Source organism: Miscanthus floridulus, chromosome 16, assembly GCF_019320115.1.
Source record: "Miscanthus floridulus cultivar M001 chromosome 16, ASM1932011v1, whole genome shotgun sequence".
In the NCBI taxonomy this organism is placed as follows: Eukaryota; Viridiplantae; Streptophyta; class Magnoliopsida; order Poales; family Poaceae; genus Miscanthus; species Miscanthus floridulus.
In genome coordinates, this window is record NC_089595.1 from 31,459,936 (window position 1) to 31,478,948 (window position 19,013).

At 46.0% G+C, this 19,013-nt stretch overlaps 2 protein-coding genes across 2 annotated transcripts in view; both read left to right on the plus strand.

Moving 5' to 3' along the window:
- The window catches only part of LOC136510527 (uncharacterized), a 69,871-nt gene that overhangs the window by 50,557 nt on the left and 301 nt on the right, over window positions 1–19,013 (plus strand). Inside the window, exons 10-19 of the mRNA XM_066504944.1 lie at window positions 15,376–15,446; window positions 15,987–16,064; window positions 16,161–16,269; window positions 16,900–16,992; window positions 17,288–17,502; window positions 17,622–17,733; window positions 17,980–18,111; window positions 18,198–18,335; window positions 18,626–18,735; window positions 18,852–18,911. Of these exons, the coding sequence (XP_066361041.1) occupies window positions 15,376–15,446; window positions 15,987–16,064; window positions 16,161–16,269; window positions 16,900–16,992; window positions 17,288–17,502; window positions 17,622–17,733; window positions 17,980–18,111; window positions 18,198–18,335; window positions 18,626–18,735; window positions 18,852–18,911 (1,118 nt within the window). The remainder of the gene's footprint in view (window positions 1–15,375; window positions 15,447–15,986; window positions 16,065–16,160; window positions 16,270–16,899; window positions 16,993–17,287; window positions 17,503–17,621; window positions 17,734–17,979; window positions 18,112–18,197; window positions 18,336–18,625; window positions 18,736–18,851; window positions 18,912–19,013) is intronic.
- LOC136513503 (uncharacterized) lies at window positions 375–10,080 on the plus strand. The gene is made up of 6 exons (XM_066507494.1): window positions 375–464; window positions 564–657; window positions 739–840; window positions 949–1,012; window positions 1,092–1,302; window positions 10,051–10,080. The coding sequence occupies exons 1-6, from the start codon at window positions 396–398 to the stop codon at window positions 10,078–10,080; spliced, it is 570 nt and encodes a 189-aa protein (XP_066363591.1). The 5' UTR covers window positions 375–395.

A 19,013-nucleotide genomic window follows, 5' to 3' on the forward strand; every position in this document is an offset into this window, starting at 1 on the left:
TTCAGTTTCGCCAGGGTCTCAAAATTAAGTTTTTTGATTATGACCTGGTCGATTCTGTCAAAGATTAGCGTGCCGAGTGGTTTTACGCTGCCAATTTGATCCCTTCTCTTGTCGTTCACTCCGGATCCGGTCCTGTGGTGAATGACCGATGGGACAAGAAGCTTGAGTCACCTGCTGAGATTCAAGCGATCCAGCCACTCCTTGATAGGATTAGCATGCTGAAACAGCAGGGTTTGACCGGCTTTGGTATTGTTTCAAGTTTCCTTCGTCGCCGGGTTCAGCCCCTGAAAGAGCGGGAACATCTCGGCTTTGAGTATTCTGGGGCCGAGGATCCTTCACGCATGGTCCCAGCTCTTGAGCTGACCGGTGAGGAGGTACTCGAGCGCCTTTAGAAGATGCTGAAAGGAGTGAGCGTCATTCCTCCTGCCATCTCTGAGTTCTCGGCCATCAACCCGCCCCCAGCTGTGAGTTGTCTATCTTTTTATTTGAGTTCTTTATGTACTCTTGCTGCGTCCGTTCTTGCTTAGCTTTTCCTTGTCTCGGTGTTTTGTCTTTTTTCGTAGGAGCTTGGGCGGAACTTTGTCGATCCGATCCCCCTTGATGTTCTCCCTGCCGTGGCGGAGACTGGGGATCGTCTAGCTGGTACTTCTGCAATTAGTAAGTCTCAAACTTTTACAGCCCTTCCTGGGGTTTCTTTCAGATTTGTTGATGTATATGAAGAGTATGTTCCTCGTCTAGTCCCTCGCGGTCCTCGCAGTGTCCCGAAGAGGGGGCGAATGGACGGGTCTTCATCTGGCTTGCCCGTCTCCAAGAAGCCTCGCAAACCAAGTACTCCCTCAGGTACTCCAGTTGTTGCTAGCATGCTCTTAGGTGAGCACATTTAATACTCTTTGTTCTTTTATTTTCATGTTTCTCTCTTGAACCGAGTACTTTTCATCTCTTTTTCAGCAGGTGCTCTGGTTTCGTTGGCTGAGGAAGAAGAGGATGATGAAGTCCCCCTCATCATGCGGCGGTGAGTTGTTCTTTATATTCTTGTTGCATTGAATTTCTCCTCTTTGTTTTGAATTTTAGTCTTGAACTTTTTTTTGAAGTAATCGGAGGTCGGGTGTGAGTTCTTCCGAGGCTCTCGCGCCGACTTCTTCTGAAGCTCCGGGGTCGAGTTCTTTGGTTGCCTCTGTCCCGAGCTGTACCGCTCCTCCGGTGCGGAGTTCTTCCAAGGCTCCAGCCCCAGCTTCTTCTGCGGCTCTGTTGTCGGCTGTCCCGCTCCCGTCGCCGGGTGGCGGGGACGTCTTCGCCGTCGTGGTTCCCCCTGCGAGGCTTTCTCTTGGCTTCGCGAAGAAAAAAGTAGTCGGGTGAGTAGATTCTAGCTTTATCTTTTTGGCTTTTATCTTCCTTCCTCTGGTTCTTATTGGTGCTTCCTTTTATCACTTTTCAGTGTTTCGTCTTCTCTAATTTCTTCATCGACTTCTTCTCTGCCTCCCACCATGCCAACGAGTTCTGAGCCTTGAGACTCACAACATTCTGTTGATGAAGTTGCGGCGGGGGCTTCAGAGCTACCTGGCGGAGTCGCGGACTTGGTCGCTCCGGAGGTAACTGTGGCCGTCGCGCCGGGTCCTTCTGGGGGTTTGGCTCTGGCTTCTCTGGAGGTTGCTTTGGTCATTCCTCCTTCGCCCCAGCCGGCTTCTCTTTCCCCTTCTCTTGCCTCCGGCGGCCCCTCCTTGTCCGATGACGTGGTGCAACAGTTCGATGCCACTCATCGGTTATCGGAGCTGACCGCAGCCTGGGGGAGCTTGTCGACCCTCGCGACTTCTTTTGGTGAAAAGCTCCAGGTAAGTTTTACTGCCACTCCTCTTTTGCATGTTTGTTTTTCTTCTATCCTTATGCCTTGTTTCTCTTTGCTTCTTTCTGCTCAGTCTTTTTCTCGTGATCATTCTGGCTTCTTTTTCTCATCTGAAAATGAGAGGAAGTTGTCTTCGGAGGTGGATGCTCTGAAAGCCGATCTTGACCTCCTCCGGGCTGAGTTGGAGACGGAGCGTCAAATGTACCAAAAGGAGGAGAAAGCCCTCGGCGCCCGGGTAGTGGAGACGGAGAAACAGAGAGATGCTGCGGTGGAGTCTGCGAGGAATGAAAGCAAAGGTGCCGCGGGTTCTGCCTGTTTCTTCTTGTATTTTGACTTCTTTTTCTGCTGACTTGTTCTTGGGTGTCCTGTCTAGCTCTCCGAGTTGAGAAGCAGAAGCTCTCGGAGAGTATTGATGAAATGAGGGCCCTTGTCCGTTCTAGTCATAATAGAGCTGAGGAGGTAATTACTCATGCTGAGGAAGAACTCGCCCTTGCTAAGCTAATTAGGCACGGAGCTGACAGAGATCTTGTGCAGGCCCAAAAAACTATTGAAAGCTTGTTCGGGAAGCTGGCGACGGCTACTGAGAATTGGAATGCTTTGTGGAAATCTTTTCGTTCAGTAGCCGATGTCCTCCGGACTTCGGCGGATGACGGGCAATCTTGGGCGCAGTTCATTCCCCGGATTCCGACTCGTTTCCAAGAGTTCGCGAAGAGGTGTGCCCAAGTATGTACCAAGAATGTGCTGGCCCAGGTCCGGGTCCTTGCTCCAGAGGCGCCTCTCTCCAAGATAGCAAAAGAAGCTGAAAGCCAAGAATATCTTGACGCCGTTGAAAGGATGGAGCCTGAGGTCGAAGATTTAGCCAGTAGGGTTGTAGATAGTCTAAATATTGACATTTCCCTTTCTGATGACAACGCCTGACTCGATTGAGCATCCCCTTGTAATATTACACTCCTTTTTAAATGAAGATTCTTTATTTTTGTTGATGTATTCTTTGCCTGGGTGCGGTTGAAGTTATTTGACTTGCTGAGTACCTTGTCCTGTTCCCGTCTCTGCTCCGTAAAACAACTCTGTGCGTTATTCTGACGAGGCCCCTCGATTTGTCGAGTACTTTTCTTTTCTTTCTCCCTTGTGATCCGTCGAGTGCTTTTCTTTTCTTCCTCCCTTGTGATCCGTCGAGTGCTTTGTCCGTGCTATGACTTGTTAGATGTAGATCTTTGCGTTAACAACCTTTCTCCTGCGCTATGTAAAACGACTCGGTATAGAATGTTGCCTCGACAAACTTCGGCATCCGAGTGCTTTCTTGAGTGGCGCTTGTGCTTTTGTGAGGAAAAAGTATTCCTATCTGGATATAGCCCCCGAGCCTCTTGCTTTTCGGAACGAAGTGCTGGAGGGTTAAATTTTGGTCGACTCAGCCAATTTGCTTTTTGTTAGCTTTTAGCTACCCTCATCAGCAAGTTCAAGCGTTTTTTCAGCTATTTTGCTCTTGGTCGGGATGCTCAGGCAAGTTTTTAGCCATTTTGCTTTTTTGTTTCGGGTGTTAGCTTTTAGCTACCCTCATCGGCGGGCTCAAGCGTTTTTTCAGCTATTTTGCTCTCGGCCGGGACGCTTAGGCATGTTTTCAGCCATTTTACTTTTTTGTTTTGGGTGTTAGCTTTTAGCTACCCTCATCGGCGGGCTCAAGCGTTTTTTCAGCTATTTTGCTCTCGGCCGGGACGCTCAGGCATGTTTTCAGCCATTTTGCTTTTTTGTTTCGGGTGTTAGCTTTTAGCTACCCTCATCGGCGGGCTCAAGCGTTTTTTCAGCTATTTTGCTCTCGGCCGGGACGCTCAGGCATGTTTTCAGCCATTTTGCTTTTTTGTTTTGGGTGTTAGCTTTTAGCTACCCTCATCGGCGGGCTCAAGCGTTTTTTCAGCTATTTTGCTCTCGGTCGGGACGCTCAGGCATGTTTTCAGCCATTTTGCTTTTTGTTTCGTGAAAACAACTCGTTGGAAGTCATGACAAGACATGCTGCAGATGAATATCATCTTTATTGATCATGAGTATAAACTAATACATATGTTGTTGAAGAGTATTGTCTTTCGTTGATTGTGAACGTAGGTCCCTTGTGGCTTGCATATCTGCTTTTTTTTTCTTGAGTTGTTTTTACGCGTAGAATCTTCTTAGATGGCTGATGTGCCATGTATTGCTGACTTCTTTTCCATCTTCGGTCATTAACTTGTATGTGCCTGGTCCGGTGACTTTTGTGACAATGAACGGGCCTTCCCATGGACTGAGTAGCTTATGTCGTCCATCAGTCTTTTGTATCCTTCTTAGTACTAAGTCTCCAACTTGTAGTGATCGAGGTTGGGTACTCTTGTTGTAGTGCCGTCTTAAGCCTTGTAGGTATCTGGCTGATTGGAGGGTAGCGTTTATTCTGACTTCTTCTGAGCTATCGAGTTCTAATCTTCTGGTGTGTTCTGCTTCTCCTTCATCATATTGTTCTATTTTTGGGGATGTCCAGATCAAGTCGGCGGGTAGTACGGCCTCTGACCCGTAAACTAGGAAGAAGGGTGAGTGGCCTGTTGCTCTGCTTATTTGAGTTCGTAGCCCCCATACTACTTTCGGTAATTCTTCAATCCATTTGGACCCATAGTCCACTAGTTCTTCGTATAACCTTGGTTTTAATCCGGCTAGTATGAGTCCATTAGCCCTTTCTACTTGTCTGTTGGCTTCTGGATGTGCAACAGACGCATAGTCTATACGGAAACCACAGTCTTGTGCCTAGCTCTTGAATTCTGTAGCTGTGAAGGGGGAGCCTAGATCTGTGATGATTCGATTGGGCATGCCGAAGCGGTGCATAATGTCTTGGATGAACTCGACTGCTTTGGTTGCGCTGTACTTCGCGAGTGGTTTGTATTCAATCCACTTGGTGAATTTGTCGATTGCTACGAAGATGTACTCGAAGCCGCCTTTTGCTTTTTTCAGGGGTCCTACTTGATCTAGCCCCCAGCAGGAAAAAGGCCAAGCGGGTGGGATGCAGATAAGATTGTGAGCTGGTACATGGGCTTGTCTTGCAAACATTTGGCAACCTTTGCATTTTCTGACAAGCTCTTCGGCGTCTTTCAAAGCGGTTGGCCAGTAGAATCCGGTGCGATATGCTTTGCCAACCAGTGTCCTTGAGGCGGCATGATTTCCACAGCAACCTGAGTGTATTTCATTTAGGATTTCTTTGCCTTCTTCAAATGAGACACATTTTAGTAGTACTCCTGATGATGCTGCTCTTCTGTAGAGTTTATTCCCTACTAAAACATAGTTTTTGCTTCTACGAACAACTTGTGTGGCCTCTGCTTTATCTGCTGGCAGTTTATTTTCTTTGATATAGTCAATGAAAACTTGGGTCCATGAAGTGTTGATTATCAAGATCTGAACGCCTTTAGCCTGAATTTCATGTGTTGTTTCACCGGGTTGTTTGATAGAGGGAACTGATAGCTCTTCTATGAATACGCCGGGTGGAACCTTTGCTCTGTCTGATCCGAGCTTGGCAAGGACATCTGCTGCAATGTTGGAATCACGTAGGACGTGTAAAACTTCTAATCCTTGGAAGTGTTTTTCAAGTTTCCGTATTTCAGCACAATAAGCACCCATGTTTTCTTTGGTGCAGTCCCAATCTTTGTTGACTTGGTTGATGACCACTGCTGAATCGCTGTATACGAGTAATCTTTTTATTCCGAGGGTAATCACGACTCGTAGCCCGTGGATGAGGGCTTCATATTCTGCTTTGTTATTTGTAGCTTGCCATAATATCTGAAGAACGTACTTGAGTTGTTTTCCTTCTGGAGAAATGAGGAGAACGCCTGCACCGGCCCCGCCTAGTTTGAGTGATCCGTCAAAGTACATCTTCCAGTGGTCGAGGATTGTATCTGATAAGGGCTGTTGAATCTCTGTCCATTCGGCCACGAAATCGGCGAGGGCTTGAGATTTGATTGCTTTCCGTGGGGTGAAATTGATGTCAAGAGCTCCAATTTCAACTGCCCATTTGGATATGCGCCCTGTGGCGTCTTTATTGTGTAGGATGTCTCCGAGTGGAAAATCTATCACTATGGTAATCTTGTGGCTTTCGAAATAGTGGCGAAGCTTCCGTGAGGTAATGAGTAGAGCGTAGAGTAGTTTTTGTACATGTGGGTACCGGATTTTGGATTCTGACAGTACTTCGCTGATGTAGTATACTGGACGTTGCACTTTATACATGCACCCTTGTTCTTCTCTTTCTATGACTATTGCTGTGCTGATTACGGTGGGAGTTGCTGCGATATATAGCATCATGTCTTCATCTTTCTTTGGAGGTGTCAGGATAGGCGATGAAGTGAGGTATTCTTTAAGTTTTTTGAAAGCTTCGTCGGCTTCTATTGTCCACTCGAACTTGTCTGTCTTCTTTAGTAGTTTAAAGAAATGTAACCCCTTTTCGCCGAGTCTTGATATGAAACGGTTGAGGGCCGCCATGCATCCTGTTAGTTTCTGCACATCTTTGACACTTCTAGGTGGGCCCATTTCTGTTATAGCTCGAATTTGCTTGGTGCTGGCTTCGATCCCGCGCTGACTAACCAAAAATCCGAGTAGTTGTCCTGAGGGAACTCCAAATACACATTTATTTGGGTTCAATTTCCATCTCCATTTCTTCAAGTTTTCGAAGGTTTGCTTTAAATCTTCAATTAGAGTGTCTGGGTTCTTTGTTTTCACCACCACATCGTCCACGTATGCTTCCACATTTTCACCGATTTGATTCCCAAGGCAAGTCTGGATAGCTCTTTGGTACGTGGCGCCAGCGTTCTTTAGTCCAAACGACATGGTCTTGTAGCAGTAGGCACCAAACGGGGTGATGAAAGATGTCTTGCTCTGGTCTTCTTCTTTTAGTGCGATCTGGTGATACCCTGAATAGCAATCGAGAAAAGATAATAACGCAGATCCTGCTGTCGAGTCAACTATCTGGTCAATGCGTGGTAGCCCGAACGGATCTTTTGGGCAATGTTTGTTGAGATCTGTGTAATCGACGCACATACGCCACTCGTCCGTGTTTTTCTTCTGTACAAGGACCGGGTTTGCTAGCCAATCTGGATGAAGGATTTCCTTGATGAATCCGGCTGCCATCAGTTTTGTTATTTCCTTTTTAATTGCTGCCTTCTTGTTGGGTGAGAATCGTCGTAGCCGTTGTTTTACAGGTTTGGAGCTTTCGTTAACATCAATTCTGTGCTCAGCCAACTCCCTTGGGACTCCTGGCATGTCGGCTGGCTTCCAAGCGAAGATATCTTTGTTGTCCCGAAGAAAGTTGGTGAGCGCGAGTTCCTATTTTGCCGAGAGGTGAGCACTGATAGTTGCTGTCTTGGAGGTATCGCCTGTGCCTAAGTCGATTTGCTTGACGTCGGCTTCTTTTGGTGGTGCGATGATACTGGGTTTTTTAGCCGGTATTTCTAATTCTTCTTGGCTTGTTTCTGCAGCGATTGCGGCTATTTCTTTTCTTCCATTGTCGGCTTGTGCTTTAGCTGCAATTTGGATCGCCTGAACGTCACAGTCAAAAGCGCGCTTTAAATCGCTTCGAAGAGAAAGGATACCGTTGGGTCCTGGCATCTTAAGCAGTAAGTATGGATAATGTGGTATTGCCATGAATTTTGCCAGTGCTGGACGTCCGAGGATTGCATGATATGATGAATCGAAGTCGGCGACTTCAAATTTGATAAACTCTGTTCGGTAGTTTGAAGGAGTTCCAAAGGTAACAGGTAAAGTAATTTGTCCGAGTGGCATGGCTGCTTTGCCGGGTACTATTCCATAAAAAGGTGTGCTTGTTGGCGTGATCATTCCGGTGAGTTGTAGTCCCATTTTCCTTAGAGTTTCTGAAAAGATGATGTTAAGCCCAGCTCCTCCATCGATTAGTACTTTGGTGACGGTCATACCAGCAATAGTCGGATCCAGAACCAATGGATAATGGCCTGCGTTTCCCACGCTAGTCCATTGGTCTTCTCTGGTAAATTGGATAGGATACTGTGACCAATTGAGGTATCTTGGTGTAGCCGGTTCTGCTGTTATAATGGTCCGCAGTGCTAGTTTTTCTTGATGTTTGCTTCTGCAATCCGGAGCCCCTGAGAAAATCACTGCTACCGTTCCCCTAGGTTTTTGGAATCCTTTGTCCTCGTGGTTGTCTTCTTCTCTTTTCTGATTGTCCTCTTTGGTGTTTTCCTTACTATCTTTTCTTGTGTATCGATCATTGAAAGTATAGCAATTTCCGATGGTGTGCCTCCCACTAGGGTGCAATGGGCAACGTATGTTTTCAATGTCATCATATCTTCTAGGTTTGGGAAACTTCTTTGATTTGTCGGCCATTGCCACAGTATTGTCTGGTCTACGTTTTCTTTCTTGATGTCTGCTATTTCGATGATTTTGCTTGTCCGAGTTGTCCTGGTTGTTTCTGTCTGGGAACCTTTCTCGTATTTTTTCTTCTGCAGTAATCATCTTTTCTACTGTTCGTCTGAATTCTTCATTGTTTCTCGGATTTTCTTTGCAGAAGTCTTGAAATTGCCACCTAGCCATGATTCCGTGAGAGAAAGCTTCAATTACTTCTCGTTCGGTTATGTCATGCACTTTAACTCGTAGTTCGCCGAATCGTCGATAGTAATTTCTGAGACTTTCACCTCCCTTTTGCTTGAGTCCTTTTAGTTCCGCATGAGTGATTGGATGTGTGATGATTCCTGCAAAATTCTCACAAAAAGCTCTTTGCAAATCCTCCCAATTTCTGATAGATCCTGGGTTCAGTTTATCGAACCATTGGAGAGGCATGGCTTCCAGTGCCATGGGAAAGAACAGGGTTTTGATATCGTCGTCTCCTCCGGCTAGTTCAATTGATTGTGAATATATTCTGAGCCATTGCCTTGGTTCAGTTTTGCCATCATACTTGGAGTGGTTAGACGGTTTGAATTTGTGAGGTAATCGTACCAATGCAAGCCTGTTCGCGAAACAGGGGAATCTGTCGTGTGTCTTGGTTTCTTTGAATTCGGATTCGGCACCTTCTTCTGGCCAACTGTCGTTTTGATGGGAATAATCTTGCGAGGTTGTCTGGGTAGGTACCCTACTCCTAGTCTTCCTTGGTTGTTCAAATCGGTGGCCTTGATTATGTTCCTTCCTACTTCCTCCGTCATGGCTTCCACCCGGCCCAAGTCTTTCGAAAGCGGATTTCCTTTGATTTTGATCTTCTTGCCTATGGGTTGTTGATCTGGCGGGTAGTCTTGATCGAGCCCTCTCTTCATGCGTTCTCGGGATCGTCGATCGGAGCAAGTCCTGGAGCTGTTCATACTTCTCACCGGGATGTGAAGTTGTTCCGAGTTCTTCTAATGCTTCTTGAATCTTATCGTAAGGTGTATTCGCCGTGCGTCTCCCCTCGACTTCTCGTTGCGATTTTCTTTTGTCGTACTCAGCCAATTCTGACTCGTATCTGATCCAAGCTTCCCTGCGCTGCCTAGCACGGTGTTGATGCCCTTGCTTCAACTTGTTTTTTCTTTCTCTAGCTTGTCTCTGACTATCTGTTTTTCCGTCGTAGCCCTGGGCAAAAGGTGATATGTTGGATTCTGATTCATCTGATGATCTGACATCGGGTGCTTCCGGGGGATTTAATGGTGACCGCGGTCGTCGAACCATGAGCACTTCTCGCGCATGAGTTGTTCTGTTATTGGCGTTAGTTTTCATGCTGTCGGAGTCGCTGATAACTTTAGTGGATGCCTTGGTGTCGTAGATCGAGTCTCCTTCTTGGTAGGATAGAATTGCTGTCGTCGTCGTGCCGACTAGTTGGGTACCGCTGTCCTTAGGAACAGAACCTGGCCAGTGGATGATGTAGTCTTGGGATGTTATCGTTAGCACGAGACCCTCCTGAGCTCCTGTCAGTGGTATCCCGAATCTTGGATTGAAAGATCTTTCGAACTGTCCCTGATAGGATTTTGCCATGTTGTCGAGCCCAAATGGAAAAGAACTCGACTTCTTGAAAGAACTTGAGGGCAATCCGAGTTTGTTTTGGGTTGTGCTCTGGAATCTTGCCAAAAAAGAACTCGGTTTCTTGAAAGCACTCAGATAAAACTTCGCCTTGGAGCTTGAATTCGAATTGAATACGAGTGGTTGTGAAATCTGTTTTGAATAGGATACTATGAGCTACGCGAATCTTTTGGTGAGCTGATCCGTTGTAGTTGTTGAAATAGGAAATTCTTTATGATGATCTGGATCTTTGAGGAGATGGCCTTGAAGCTTGCCGTTGTTGTCTGCCTCGCAGATCCATGAGCCGAAGATGAAAGTTGATCCCGTCGGGAAGATTATGTTGTCGAGGTCCATCGAGTTCTCGGATGCAAAGTCGCCGAAGGCCCCTACCTGGCGCGCCAGCTGTCGATGTTTCACCACCGATAGCCTGCCACGGGGGTACCCGGGGCAGTACGTTCGGGCTTCGGCGTATGCCGAACTCGATGGTTAACGTGAGAGACAGCCGATTTATCCTGGTTCAGGCCCTCGATCTTAGATCGAGTAATAACCTTACGTCCAGTCGGCTTTAGCCTTTGCGTTGGATTGATTGTCAAGTGTTGTGTTGTATAATTGTCGTCTCTCTGCCTCAGGAGCCCTGCCCTCCTTTATATAGTCAGGAGGCCAGAGTCCTAGTCGGTTTACAATGAGATTTCCTGGTAGGATTACTTAATAGTTCTACTACTAAGATTACATGGGAAGAATCCTAGTTGGACTAGATCTTCTCTCTCCCTTGCGGGGTATCCTGTGGGTCCCGCATCGACACACACCCCAGGGAAGAACCCGAAAATCCACATTTTTGCCATCAGGATCACAAATGAGAGAATAAAACTTACATCATTCTTAACCAGTTCTTACATCACTTTTAATACAACATCAGAGTATAACATTTATTATTATAATAGCGGAATGTAATCATATTATCAGAGTTATAAACAATTTAATTAAACAGCGGAATATAAGCATGTGATCAGAGTTACAGCGAAAATAAACATCTATTAACGACATGATGAAGTATTGATATATAAACTACGACAACAGATTATTAAACTTTTATTTATAAAAGTATTTGGTGAGAGTTATAAATAACAACTACGATCGTAGCATAAAGGAATCCTCGCTGAGCCCACCAAGAGGGATCCACACACAAAGGTCAGCTCTAGCATCCACCTAGCACCTGCAACAGGGGGAATAAAACCCTGAGTACTCAATTGTACTCAGCAAGACTTACCCGACACGAGAAAAGAAAAGACTCTAAGGATATGCAAGGCTATCTGGCTTGTGGGTTTATTGCACTTGCAGGAAGCATTACTAAGCGTGCGTCCTTATGTTCGATTTTTATTAATAGCCACATTGGTTCATTAGCTAACCATTCTATGTAAGCACATGTGCTACTTTCAAGCAGGTGGTAAGCAATCAGATTTCCTTTTTCCATCTTCCATCTTTCAGTTCTTACTACGATGCTAAACCGTAGACAAGCCATACCGGATAGCCCGGCGATTCGCGAATCAATGCCCCTAGCTGGGTACCCCAAAAACACACGCCCCGCTTGTACCCCAGGCACAAGCAGGACCAACCCATCACTCTCCTGTCCTAGGTGTCTAGGTCCCCGTCCAAACTGGGACTCCAAGCCCCCGCCCCTAAGTCTCGGACTCAGTGCGGTGCAAGGACCTCCTCCACCAAAACAAAACCCTGACAGTCGATCCGGAAAGAGCCGGATCCGCAACAAGAGAGCAACAAGTCTTCCGAGCGCCCATACACAAGTATGTGCTTGGGATAATAAGTCTGTGACCTGCCTAGAGTCATATGCAGCGATCGGTCCTTAATCGACCAGACAGGGGAAAATGGTGTAACCAAGCTATGACCCGCCTCCGCGACGACACAACTTCTTACACCCACCAATACCCAAACCATATCCCTGCCTGGTCACCATTTTTCCTTTCCACCATTTTTATATTTTCCAAGTGATAGTAATCCAATACTAATATATTTCCTATCTCTCGCGAGTGACAGGCAATCAATCGGCTTCTACCGGAGTCCTGTAGCATAGCATTCTACACGATCCTATCATACTAGTAAGACTCATAGGAATAAAGATGTATATGCAAGTGGGTTTCATTCAACTCCTTAAAACTTAATGCACAAATATAATTTAAACTGCAGAAAGTAGGGGGTTATGCACCGGGGCTTGCCTAGGTAAAATATAATCATAAGTTAGCTTTCCATCATGGCGACATGATCTCCAAAAGCACCATTTCTCCAGCAACTCCCGATGAGTCCGTGATCCATCGACGTCCCTATCATGATATGCAATGTAATGAATTGCAAGGGTATGATCAACTGACTGCAATCGTGACTCGTATAACTACGCTCTACGTCTCTCAAGTGAACAAGCTAGTTCTAACGATGACCGTACTTAGGCTACATATCCATGTTGTCGCATAAGACGTTATTTCTCCATAATTCTTTTAGTTATATAAACCAACGGTGTTTCTTTATTCGTAATAGGACATCATTATTTATCTAGCAACTGATTATTCTAGAGCTACAAAAATTACGGTGAGCAGCTAATATCGCTAGGAACCTACTGTAAAGATTTCAGATCTAATATTATTACCAATTTATCACGGAAGTTCCAACAAGTTTATATTTTGCCATATTAATTATCCAAATTTAATTATATAGATCCCAAAAATAATATCACACTATGTGAACCAACCATACTAACAGGTAGATCATGATTTTAGGAGACTAACAAAACTGGTTTGGCATTTTTACGATTTTTCTATAATTTACTACAAATTTTACAAGTCTATTTCCGCAACTAAATTAACAAGTGCTTCATAAGACTAAAGGCCCGCGGCCACCAAATCGGCCCAGTGGCCAGCTCGGCCCGGTCTAGCGCAAAGACGGCCCAGGTGGGGTGGCAGGTCGGCCCAGCAGCGACGTCAGCAACGCGGGCGGCCCAGGCGACTGAGCGGCCAACCCACGCGTGGAAATAGGCCGGCCCAGCGGGGACGCGGCCGGCGGCCCAGAGCGCTGGCGCGGGCGGGGCGCACGGCCCAGTAAGCCAGCCCGGCGTGTGAACCGCGGCGACCGGCCCAGCGCAGGCAGCGGCCGATCGCGGTGAACGGCCCAGGCGCAAGGCAAGGCGCGGCATATACGCGAAATGGCCCCTACGCTTTTCACTAATCAATTCTAAGTGCAGAGTACTGTTCAACGTGCCATGTATTATTGCAGTAAAAACCCCGTATAACGTTTTTGCTTGGATTTATACCCCTTCCTCACCTTATCTTCTTCCTTCGATAGCGAGCAGAGGCAGAGGGGCTCCAGCCGAATGCGGCATCGCGGCCCGACGGCAGTGGCCGAGGAGCGGGGAGGGGAACCAGCGTTGCTGGCACGGGCAGCGAGGACGCAGCCACGTTCGGCATGGGCGCGCAGGCTCGGCGCGAGACGGCGCGGTTTTCGGCAGGGCAACAGGTGCCGCGGCGGCTCGACACGCCGCCAAGGCGTGACTGGAGGGGAAAGCCGTGGAGCAGCGGGCAAAGCTGCGCGTGGGTCGGGACTCGCTCGCGGGGAGGACCAGTACCGGCTGGCGGGAGGCACGGCGCATGGCCAGCAGAGGAAAAGGAAGCACGGCTGCGAGATGGAGCGGTCCAGCGTGGTTGGGGCCGAGGGGCGCGCGCTGCGCGGGAGAAGGAAGAAGGAGGCGCTGGTGCTCGTGGCAGAGAGGAGTTGCGCGCTAACTCGACGCTACAGCGGGCGCACGGGAGAGACCGGCACCGGCGCGGACAGCCAGCGAGGCACCGAGGCACGGTGCGGACGGAAACGCGGTGCAAGGTTCCAGGCATGGGACTGCGCTCCAGGCGTGGCGGCTGCGCCTCGACGGAGGAGCAGAGGAGGCCCGGCCGGCGGTAACCGAGCACGGGCGGGCTGCGACGAAGGTCATGAAGACGAAGAGGAGCAGCGCTATGGCAAGGCACCGGCACGGCAGTGGAGATGGAGGAACAGCGTGCTTGCGCGCTGAAGACGCAGCGGGACACGGGAGAGAGGATGTCGTGCGAGACGCGCGGGTGTTCGCAAAGGAAAGCCAAACGGAACTCCAGGGCGAGGTGGCTACGGCTCGGCCGGTGCTGTGGCAGCGGGCGCGGCCACGTCCGGCCGGGCGCTCAAATGATGGCGAGGAGAGCGAGCAGGGGCGTTGGTGCTGGCAATGGCCGGCCACACACACGGCGACTCCGGCGTGCCGCGGCGCTGCAGCGGCCACGGCGAGACACTGCGGGCCGAGGAACGCGCGGAGCAGCGAAGCCGCGCACGGGCTCGGACGATGCGGTGGAGTGCGCTCGCGCGCACGGTGGCGGCGGTGGAATCCGCCACGGCAGCGTGGAGGAGCGAGGCGAGGTACGGCCACGCGCGGGGTGACGGCTCGAGGAGGCGCAGCGACGGCGGCAAGAGCGCGGGGGAGCCGGGGAAGGCACGGCCGCGGTTGTCCACACGTCGGCGACTGGCGTGCGGTGGCGCTGGAGGCTCGGGCGCCGGTGCGGGACGGACTAGAGCAGAGAAAAACCAATGCAGACGGACAAGCCGAGGCAGACAAGGATGAGACGCTAGCTTCACTGGCCAAGGCGATGGGGATGCTGTCAAATGGGTTGCTTGGCTCGGTACCGAGGCAGTCCAGAGACAAGCGAGGACTGAGCGAGTGCAGACGAACACGTTGTCCGGCCGGTGTGGAAAAACAACCGAAGACAGACAAGACAAGCGAAGCAGAGTGAGAGCAGCAGCTTTGATTGCTCGACGTGCCAGGCAGCAGCAAGTCGTGGCCAAGGCCCCTCCAAAAGCAGCACGTCGATTGCTCAGCTCGAAGAGCAAATTTCAGAATTCAGAGACAGACACAGACGGGACAGCAGAGGCATGGCGCCAGGACACGGGACAGTGCAGCACAGCAGCGTCCAGTGATGTTCATGAGCTTATTTAAAAGTTTTTAAGCACTAAAGAAAAATTGATTAGCACTACTTATGTTGATTTTTCTCAGCCACAAGGGTGAAGTCACAAACGGTTCGTTTATCATTTCATGATCATAAAAAAAACTTTAAAATTAGAGAAACTCGTTTCGAAGGTTTTTACTGAGGCCTAAATCGCGGCGCTAAAAGAATCGTAACACCAGGGTGTTACACGTTTGGTGTATGAGTTGCATAGACATGAAATGTAGTTATTATGTACTACTGTGGATGCATATCGACCCGTTGCCACTTTAACTCACTACAGAAATATTTTTTATAGGAATAATGAGTGAGAACCCTACTGAATATGTAGTAGAAACTGTACAGACCAAACTTTTACAAAAAATATGGGATGGAACCTAATACTTGTCTGAAATAAAACTAGCAGAGAAAGAGAAAGAAGGGTACAAGTAGTCATTTGTATTGGTATGACCTCTCATTTGTGATATGTTTGTGATCATGTTTATTAATGGTCATGCTGTGTCTACATTGACAATATCCTGTTCTTTGTAGGTCCTGTTTTTGCGTGAGCTTTGCATTCTCAGCAAAAGTTTGGAGCCTAATGGACAATCACAGCTGTCTAGGTTAGTACTTACTCTTAAATTGAACGCAAGTTATGATTGTGATGGCCAATTTTGACGTGTTGACGTGATCAAATACTGAAGAGTTATTTCTAGGATCAGTAAAAGGCAGGATTAGTATTTCATCTATCTCAGCCATGAATGCAGGAGGCTCACTCTCTACTAGCCATTCCATTTTATGTTAGAAGTATAATTAGGATACTTTTTTCTCAAAAAAATAATTAGGATATACTTCATAAGTTCATATTGTATTCATAACCATAAACATGTCCTGACGTTCTGTAACTGGCTTTTATTTTCTTTTTTGTCTTTTTCTCTTCTAATATAAATTACGGCAAATCTCTTGCTGTTCTTAAAAAAACATATTGTATTCATGAGGGGACTCATTTATCTCTTGTCAGTATTGCTTCTCATGTTCTTTGATGCACTATTGAAAATGGGTGGATCAGAATGCAGGCAATTTTCCAATGACACAGCATTCAAGTACAATTTGTTTTGATATCGACAGTCATCAAACTTTTTATTTTTTCTCCTTTGTCTAAGGGATCTCATTGATGATGGTGCGCTCAACATAATTTCTGATGTGTTACAGAGTCAGGATAAAGAACTCTTTTCGGCTGGGTAACCTATAGAGCAATCGACGGATTCTTTGCTCTTCTTTGTTTAAACCTATTCTTTTTTGTCCCTCTGATTGCACTATTTGTTTGGGAAATGCAGGGCAAACATACTTGTGTATTTTGTTGATCTGCATCCTGACTTAGTTAGAAAATTTATTGCCAATCATGAAGAGAACTACCTAGAAGGCAATTCTCTTCTTGAGTTTCTGGTAAGTTTGCACCCTTTATTTTGAAGTAATTGTACAACATTCATATGTGCTTTTAGTCCAAGTAGAGAATTGTATTTCTAGAATCATCTATTCCTATGTGTATTTCTTCTTGTTTTCTCGAACACTTCTTCTGTAGAGTTGTACTTTCTTTTAGGAGAATTGCACTATCCTTTGGTCATTACGTTTTTGCTGTCTGAGCTTTTGTTGGTCCCTGTTGAGCTTGAGCATGAATAGCTTGCCCCTTCTCCTTTTGTCCTTCAACTTTATGTGAATTCTTCTTCTATTGATGTTTGTAGCCATTGCCAATAACTGCATGATTTGACAGTTGGCACTGTGATGTACATCTGCTTCAAATTACGATAGACTCATGTAATAGTTTCTTTAATTGGTAGCCATGAATAGAAGCTTATGTTTACCTTATGTTCCTTTTGTTATGTGCCTTGGTAGTTGAACTATCAACTTAAGTAACCGATGGCTGAGTTGTTTTTTCTCTACTGCAGGCATTGCTTACTGTTCTCAAAATAATGTTTAGTAGCGTTGAGCATTTGTCATTCTGATTAAATTACATGGATATCTGTCATCATCACTGCCTCATCTAGCAATATATATTTATGGTTTTCTCAAATTCAGGTTCAAGGGATGGTAATTGACTCTGCTGAGGAAATGCTCTATCAGTCTTGTCTAAAGATACTGTTGGGTTCTTCCGATACAACTACAAATCATGTAAGATGCATTATCGAATATGATTTACTTCTTCTGTTACTTTGATGTAAAATGCGATCACTGGATAGTAAGTCTTTTTGGACTAAGAATGTTAGGCACCTATAGGATAGTGAAACTATTTTTAGAATAGGAAAATAGTGTATTTGCCATATTATTGCTAGTTTTCTATCCTCATTTTGATTTGATTTTGGATGCATATGAGTAGCTTTATGATAAATTCAAACATTGAAGTTTGGATTGCTGGTATTCAATGAGATTGCATTGGTGTGAAGGTCTTCTTTTTCTTCTGTTGCAGCAAGATGTTGTTCTTCTGGTTTTCTTTGACAAGCATATTCAAAAATTGATTGACGTAATAGCTTCGTCCTGCGCTCCAAAGGGCATTGCCAGATCAACGTCAGGTTCAGCTGGTGTTTGCACAATGGTTGAACAGCATTCTGCTATGCCTGAAACATTATTGAAAATTTGTGAGCTTTTATCCTTCTGTGCACTTCATCTTACAAACAGGATGAAGTAATCCTCTATCCAAAAGCTTCTCTTTTCCCTGTTTTCTCATTCAGTCGTGCTGTTGCTTTTCTGTGTTGCCGTTTTTTTTTTGTTTCTTTGCTAAAACAAAGCTCTCGATGTTCCAGGATAATTTTTGCAACCAATGCAATGGAGAAAGTTCTTACTTTAACCCATCGGAGAGAGAAGGTTTTGGTTGTGGCAGCTGTCCAGTTCATTCGGACTGTAATTGGCAGAAAGGTAAGAAATTTACTTTGTTCCATGAAGTAGGTCACGTTGCAGCATTGAAGGCTCATTTTGCATTATGACAGGAATAATCAAAATTCAAAATAAAAAACTTTGTTCTTCAGTTGCACTATTAAGCTGATTGGTGCTTGACCACATTTTCCGGGGACCAGCAAGCATATTCTAATTGCCATGTTATTAAAATTTACCATATCGTCTTATGTTTGGTCTTGAGTTGACAAACTTGTCTGTGTTCTGTAGGATGACTTTCTTGTTGACCGTGTTATCAAGCTGAACTTGTTGAAGCCAGTTATTAAGGCATTTGATGAAAATGGCGATAGAGACAACATGCTACAATCTGTGGTCCTTGAACTGTTGGAGTACATAAGAAAGGTATGTACTGGAGCTGTTTGCTTATTTGCAAATCACGATTCAGCATGCTATGTCATAATTGTCATTTGATGTTTTTTTGTGTACAGGAAAATCTTGAGCCCCTTATTGAATATGTTGCTGAGTCTTTTTGGGGCCAACTTGTGAAGTTTGAACGATTGAAGAGTATTCAGGCCTTCAAACTTAAGTACCACCTCATGTCAATAAAATCTGATGTTCCAGAAAAGGCATGTAACTCATTTGCTCCTTATTTTGCAACTTATTTGCTCCTTATTTTGCATGTATGCAACAACAACTTTTGCCGACCAGAGGTAGTATGCTAGTATGCTTGATAAATGAAACTCGAATATATCACATTGTCATTATCAATCAACCTTATGAATATTTAGCTATTTGATTGAAGGATGATTGTACTTCTGTACTTAGCTAAATGAAACCATTATATTTAATTGTGGCTTAGGGTGCCATGTACTACTATAGAGTCAGGCAATGATCGGTTGGCCTGTGTTCTTGTTAGATTGTGGAGAGTGCAGAAACAAAGCAAAGTACTGGTGTGGTTGGCATGAGAAAGAAAGCAGACGAAAGAGGTGCTGATAAGGAACAGGAAGGTTATTTTAATAAGGACAGGTTTGTTTGTTTCATTTTCCTTGTCTGCTGCCTATTTTATGTTGGTGGGCCCAATGAAGTTTTGGATTCCATTGTTTACTTAACCAACATGAAATTCCTTTTCTTTTCCCTTTTAGTGACAGAGTAGATTCTTCTACACCAACAATGCATTCACAGGAGCAATCTATCCCTGCAAGGTATCTCAATCTTCTGCAAGTGCAGATGGATGTCCAGTTCACTTTGTATCTAACATTTATTTACTAGCTTTTTGCTGGTTAGATTGATGATAATTTGTCGAG